The following is a 7293-nucleotide window of genomic DNA, read 5'->3' on the forward strand; positions in this document are numbered from 1 at the left end:
AGAAAGCAGAAGCAAGTGGGGGCAGGGAGAAAAGGGATACACATGCGTATTTTTGCAGCAGTGTCAGTCCCAGTGGAAAGAATATTCAATGCTTCTTTCCCACAATTTCTCCTTTTCCCAGTTCTGTATCATTACATGCTGCCATATCAAAAGCATCCCTAGCCCCTGGATGTGAATTTGAACTGGGGAAATGCATCCCCCCAGTGCAGACTTTCACACTACTGCATGACAGGTACATCATCCCAAGCAGCACAAGAGAGGACTACTGCATGTTTAGTAGGTCGTATTTCATCACAGAAATGATAGCTGTTCAACAGCAATGTGAAATTTTTTTAAGATGGATCAATGTAGCCATAGTTCTTAAAAAAATGGGGTTTCCCCTGTATCTGACAGAAGGCTCCAGGTTTTTTTTTAACTGAATGTGCAAATGTGCATTACAAAAATGTATTTTATATCCAAAACCCAGATGCACGTCAAGCCTACATACTTAGATCCACATCACCTAATGTAGCAACAAAGCTCCATTAATCCATACTTCAACCAAAGTTTGCACTAGTGTCATTTCACTCCCCTGTTAACATGCCCTAATAAGAAATATCACCAGTCCTTTAGACTTTCTGAATTAGTTTGTGCAGGCTTATTGTATTAAAAGGTAAGTCTTCCTCTACATTTAAGCGTTACTGCATGCCATCTAAGCACACTGCAACAATAGGTTTTTTTAGTTATTTTAATGATTTAGCCACTGCAGAAAAACACATACTTGGATGTGGTACCATTAAACCACACTTAAGAAATCTTGAATTTGTTTAACATTCTTCAGGCTTCTTAGAGAAAGCATGAGCTGTCTCAGCTTAACCCTGCCCTATTTTTCAAAACTGCTTCCTAAAAATAAAGAAAATCGAGTGTGATCCACTAGAGTGAATACAAATTTGAGATAGACAATGCAAAATTGATATTACACAGAATTTGACAGAATACAACCACAGGAAAAAAAACCATATATAATACCTAAAGGAACACTTCATTTCTTTTTACCTAAATGCTGCTTAATGCTTAATAAACACCAAGGTTCTAAAAGCTGTTAAGCAAAAAAATGGACTTCAGGGATTTTGGTCTTGCTCTCTTTTTTAAAACTTCTACAAAATCTGAAGCCAACTCAAGTAAAATTTCAGAAACCAGCAGTCTGAAGTCCAGCTAGGTTCAAGTCTACCTCAGCCTGCAATCGCACCTACTTACCTTTTTTTGCCCTCCATAACAATCACATCTTGGGCAATCTCTATAAACACCCATCAACCCCCACGCTCTTTCTTATGATTCATAGGAATGGCCTGGCCACCCTTTAAGCTACCAACTAAGACTAGCATCTCTGATCCAGACTAATTTCTACTTACTCTCACCCTTAATCAGTCGTATCTATCATACATCTCTTTTCACTCAAGATAAAATTTCAAGAGCAAAATAGATGTAATGCAGCCAAAATCATCTTTTTATTAATCTGCCTGCCTTTTATCCATGAATATAATTATCATCATTTACCTATAAGAAACATAAAATAGTGTAATTATCATTCATCTTGTCATTTATAACACTATTAAATGCTCCATTGACCCAATTTTTTCAACATCACTACTGCTCTACTGCTTTAACCTTTCTGTCCGGGGGCGGGGGGGGGCAGGAAGTAGATCTAGATTCCTGTTGGTAATCAGTGTATTGCCCAATATTTTGAGTTATGGTGACTATGATATTCCCAAATCTGTCTTTATATCCTTTGTCCATTATTAATCTCACAAAACAAAGTTTTATTCTCCTTATTTCCCCAAAACTTGACATTTACCAAGGCCCATGTTTCTTTTCTTACACCTAATTCTTAGCTCTTCTACACAGAGTTTGCCAAAATGAATGTATGACTTAGTTACCTACTCGTCTTTCATCTACTACTCCACATCATGGTCCAAAGCACTACAAAAACCATTCATTCTTCTATTAGGACCACCCCACTGTTGTCCTGCATCTTTTTATCATTTGCCTATTTCTAAAAAATACCTATTTTTTTTACATCCAAGACACTCTAGACATTAGTAACACTGTCATATTACAAAGGATGCTGTATACCTTCAGTGTTTTCACTCTGTGCAATAACCAATTCTAGCTGAATGAAAGAGACAAGGGGAGTAGCTAAAGAGCATGCAACATTAACCACATTAGGAAAAAAACTTGCTTTATCTGTGATCCAATCTAGCTACAAAGATGCTGCGCTATTCATTTTTTTGTCCTGTTCTCTGCTGAGCCGGCCTCTCACCATGGAGCTGTATTTCTTTTTCTCTTTTGGGATACAAGAACTGCCTGACATAAGCACTAGAATAATCCATTAAGGTTTACAACGCATCTTAACGTTCCTTTCTCTAGAGCTGGGTGTAGAATGATAGACACATTTTGCTTATGGCTTTGGGTTTTCAAAGTGTATTTTTATAGTAAAATGAAATTTCTGAAATTTTCTGTGGGGGAAAAAAAACCCAAACAAAACAACTTTTTCCCACGCACAAAAAGAAAAGAGCGTTTACTACAGCAATACCACAACAAATCCCACTTAATGGGTTGTGGATAAAAAGCCAGGAAGTCCTGGAAGGGTTTGAGGAAAGTATCCAAATCACCTGGTAGGCTACCACTAAGTTGGGCAACAAGCTGCCAGAAAACAAGGTAAGATTCCAACGTGTCTGCCTTTTTTCACACCTTTGTAAAAAAAATACCAAAACAAAACAGCCCTGTGAAACTTCTGAATTTTGACTGAAACTTCTGAATCTGTACCCTGGTAAGAGCCTTCTATGTGAGCACTCCTCAAGACCTTTTATTTTCTTTAAGCCTGTCAGCCTCATCCAAAGTAAAGAATGGACTCACTAGCACCACATCCTTTCTTAAAGTAAGGACAATGTCTTTTCAGATATTCCTTTTGGGGCCCAGGCAGCAGCAAAGAATTTTGGGGCTCACTAATTATTTAGATAATTATGTTACAGGGCATTTCAAATTCTTACTGCTCTATGTGTATTCCAACTGCATTAGCCACCACGCCCACTGGCCAGAAAATACAATCTTCTTAACAACTTAACTTACATGTTCACACCCCATTTTTTCACAGTGAATGGTATCTTCTATTCTCCTTCCAATTTAACAGTGCTGAAAGGGCTGTTACTTACTCATAATGACACAAACAGTCCCTCAAGATTCTACCCTAAAGCTTAACTTTTCATTCAGCAAGCTTCACAAGAGGTTTTCCGTTCTTCAGAACGAATTTATTATTTTAAGACAACTCTGCATTATGGAACTACATGAAATAAACATCTAAATCTCATATACAATAGAAAGGGATTTGACAGTCTGTCTAAAACAGCAAGATGTGGTTATTTTGTCTGTAAAGACAGTATCACTACTCCAACACCAATATGCCACTCCAAGGGAGGAAAGAAGAAAAAAGTCTACCAGTATAGAATTGAGAACAGAAATTCTTCCCTAGAGAAGGCTGTTAGGTAGCTCTTCTCAGCAGCATGTCCCTGCTGTTTTTCCAAAAGCTACTGTTGTCTCACATTTAATAGTAGTATGGCTTGTGTTAGCAAGAAAGACCACTTCCTACTGGCAGAATTGGCAACATCTACTTAAACTGAAGCAACATCATCTACTTAAACAGAGGCTCTAAGTCAGTAGTCATCAGTACTTTTTTGTTTGAAGACTTCAATATTTTTTCCATACGATGTGCAAATTCCTGTCAGCAGGTTTGGCTTCTAACTTCTTACTTAATTTTTACAGATGCCTTAAAAGCAGTCCACAGACCATGACGTGACCATGCACCAAGGTTTACTTTGCTAAGTGCGACCGGCATCGGTAAAGCAGAAGCTTCAAAAGCAGTTCCACCAAAAGATTTGAAGAGGCAATACTTACAGCAGACAAGCAGCAAGTAGACAGAGGTGGGCCAATAGGTGTAACTTCTTCCAGCTGTTTGCACAATCCACACTTGTCTATACCCTAACCATGAATATTAAATGAAAAATGCTTTTCTCTTCTTCCTGATTAACTGTTTGTACTGAGTAATATGGAACTCAAAGAGACAGAAAGGAGGCAAATGCAAATATTCTATAAATCATAGTCATCAAAACATAAAAAATAATTACATAGATACCAATGACTATTTCTCTCCCATCACTCAAATGAATTAAACATTATTAAATTAAACTCAGCGGAACACTTTTCAAATTGCTACTTCTATTTAAGACTTTGAAGAGTGGCAAGGGTTGCGCAAAATATATCTGCTTGTTTAGTAAAAATATTATTTCCTAGTAACCCTGACTTGATCGTGGTCTAACAATATTACAGCTCCAGTGACTTAAAAACAATACTATAGGATCTAGCTCCTCAACCAAGGATGTAATAAAAGCCAGTCTGGTGTTGTTTAAATGTACTAGGCCAGAAACAGAGTTCCAGGCATGTAAAAAAAGGAAACCTGGAAAGAATAGGGGAGAAAGAAAAGGAAAGTTGTCAATCTACTCACCCAGCTCTCAACCTGGAAAAGGATCCAGATAAAATGGACCTTTTTACATTGTACGTTATACATATATACATAAACTGTAGTATTAATACCTTCACACTATGCTTTTGAAGTTAAACAGTTGTTTTGAAAAGACTGTCCCATGTCTTTCTTCCCAAAGACCAGTGAGAAAACAGCTTAGGTAATTCTGAAAGGATGCTGCACTCAAACCTGCCAGACATTCATAGTTGTGTAGACCTGATGCTGCGTGCCTTAGGGCTGATCTGAAGAGCAGCTTTATGAATGGAATTTGTCTCTTGGATCAATGAAGAAAATCACTCCTAACATGGGTGTTTCTTTAGGGTTCATTCCTCCTCCTAACTCCTTCCCAAGTCATCATATCTATGCCAGGAAACACTGAAGTGCAGACCGAGCCTTTGCACTACATTCCTCTGTGTCCACTTTGAGGATTCTGGTAAATGGGATTCACGAGGTTCAAACTGCAAATTCTGCTGCAATCATAAAGAAAAAAAATTCTATAAAAAAACCCAACACAAAAAAACCCAACTGCAACAACAGCTTTGCAGCCATGCCTTTGTTAAGTCAGGAATCAGACCAATATATTTAAGGTTGCCAATGCAGCAAACTGAGGGAATTACTATCACTAACTTCAAACAGCATATCCACATTAGCTAGGTCAGTTCTGTTAACCACCCGCAGATCAGTCTGTCTTCAGTTTTGACCAAACAAATATGATGGTTAACGAGTTTGGTGCATCATGAGGATTCCTGGAACATCGCTATCTTTACTGAGAAACTGGCTGGTTCGAGTCTCACATTCCTCAACACCCTCCCTACTCTTTACTTTTCTTTGTAAATTATAGTTTTCAACTTCCAAAGGGTTTGAGAAAGGATCAGACAACATTCAGAAAGTATCTGAAATAAATAACAGTGTTGGCACTACACTCTAAAAAAACCCCAAACCACAAAAAAACCCCAACACCAAACCAGTTGTTTAAGCAAGCATCATTTATACTTCTTTGATACTTTCTGCACATATGATGTGAAACAAGGATCTATCTTTTAAACTTTGAAGTCTTTGGAAATAATAAATCTTGATTTTTATGTTGGGGTTTTTTTTAATCTTGATGAGTCAGTGTTGACAAGACTCCTTTGCAGTAGGTAAATGGTGCAGAACTTTTTCAACAAAATAGAAACTGAAAGTCGGGTGAATGTATTATGCTGCTACACAACACAAGGGACTGAGACTGACTTTTTTGATTCCCAGCACAAGACCTCCAAACAACACACTAAGTTATTGTCATGTGTTTTTACTACACAAAATTGATTCTATTAAAGAGGATATAGAGAAGGGAACAGATATACTACACAATATAGCTACAGGACTTTCCCTAAAGACAGATAGGAAATAATAGCTCCTTTACAGGAGCCACCACATGTGAGATGCCTTTTCCATTAATCTTTCACAGGATCACAAGTGTGGGGCATTACAACACACATTTCAACAAATTTTGAAACTGCTAAAATTTCATATACAATCAATCTTGAAAACGTCAATTTCGGTAGTCTAATATTACCAGTTAAAGAAATAGTTAAGCTTTTTAACACCAATTCTTTTTTCTGGCTTTGCAAAAACCTTGTACTGAAACAGCAACACTCTACCAAAACTTGGATATTTCAGAAAGTAATTATATTTCAGTAAAAATAATCAATTCATGAGGAAAAGTGATGGCTTTACTAGGCCTGCTTAAATTCTAGAACTTAGAAGCAATTTGGCATTTTCTCCCCAAATATTTCTCACTGAATTATCTGAACTCAGATTAACCCAGGGAAAAAGATGAGTCTGGCAATGCACTGTGTCCTGTGACAGGGAAGAAGCTGTGCAGCTCCCAGATCAACATCACACATGCATCTACTGAAACTATGCAGATGACAAAACTCATGTTAAAAAAAAGAAGAGCAAGGAACAGAGAACACTAGGAACACCCCTTCAGTTTCAGCCAACTTTACCCTGAGGCCTGAATGCATTTTTTTTTTAAATCTATGAATTCCACCATCATTTGTGAATTTTCTCCAGTTTAGGGGTGTTTTTATTATGATCTTCATAACCATTATTAGAATACTTCAAAGCCCACAGTAAGTTATAGAGAAGGCTATTATTCCTTTCTTTCAGCCAGGACAGGTACACAGACTGATTTCTTGCATATCATTTTTATCAGTAAGTCTCTGTAATACACCTTGCAATTGCAGTTTTGAAAGAATTCCAGAAAGTCCCCATCAAGAAGAAACTGTGTAGGTTGCGTAATTTAAATATGTTAAAAACATCTTATAAATACCCCAGGTTCCATGGTTATTGTTGCTTTATCTCTTGCCACATCCTAAAGATGGCATGCACCTGCTTCAATCGCCAAAGAACTAGTGTAAAAACAATCTGTGGGTCTCTGTCCCAAGCCTGTCCCCACTCTTGAGAGGTCTATTTGTGTCTCCCATGTTCTTTGCAAAAAAAAAAAAAAAGGCAACTTATGTTCACGTTTCCGCTATGTAAAATAATGGCACAAGATGCTGTTGAAATACATTTCCTTCTCTACTCTTTTAAGTTCCTTTGGAGATTTGTGGCAAAAGACGACCAAGCTGCAAAAAATATTATTTAGCAAGTGAAACTGCTGCATCATTTTTCCCGTGGGCCACGCGCTGGGTTGCCGGTGACACACGAACACGAACGCAAACAACTATCGCTGTCCCCGTCCGCGGACGCGCGGA

At 37.7% G+C, this 7293-nt stretch overlaps 1 protein-coding gene across 1 annotated transcript in view; it reads right to left on the reverse strand.

Moving 5' to 3' along the window:
* Nucleotides 1-776, reverse strand: part of FAM188A (family with sequence similarity 188 member A) — a 52969-nt gene extending 52193 nt beyond the window's left edge. The window contains exon 1 of the mRNA XM_009275695.1: nt 761-776. Coding sequence (XP_009273970.1) covers nt 761-776 — 16 coding nt within the window. The remainder of the gene's footprint in view (nt 1-760) is intronic.
* Between the last annotated feature and the right edge of the window lie 6517 nt (nt 777-7293).

The sequence above is a fragment of the Aptenodytes forsteri genome, unplaced genomic scaffold, assembly GCF_000699145.1.
Source record: "Aptenodytes forsteri isolate BGI_AS27 unplaced genomic scaffold, ASM69914v1 Scaffold172, whole genome shotgun sequence".
Lineage (NCBI taxonomy): Eukaryota > Metazoa > Chordata > Aves > Sphenisciformes > Spheniscidae > Aptenodytes > Aptenodytes forsteri.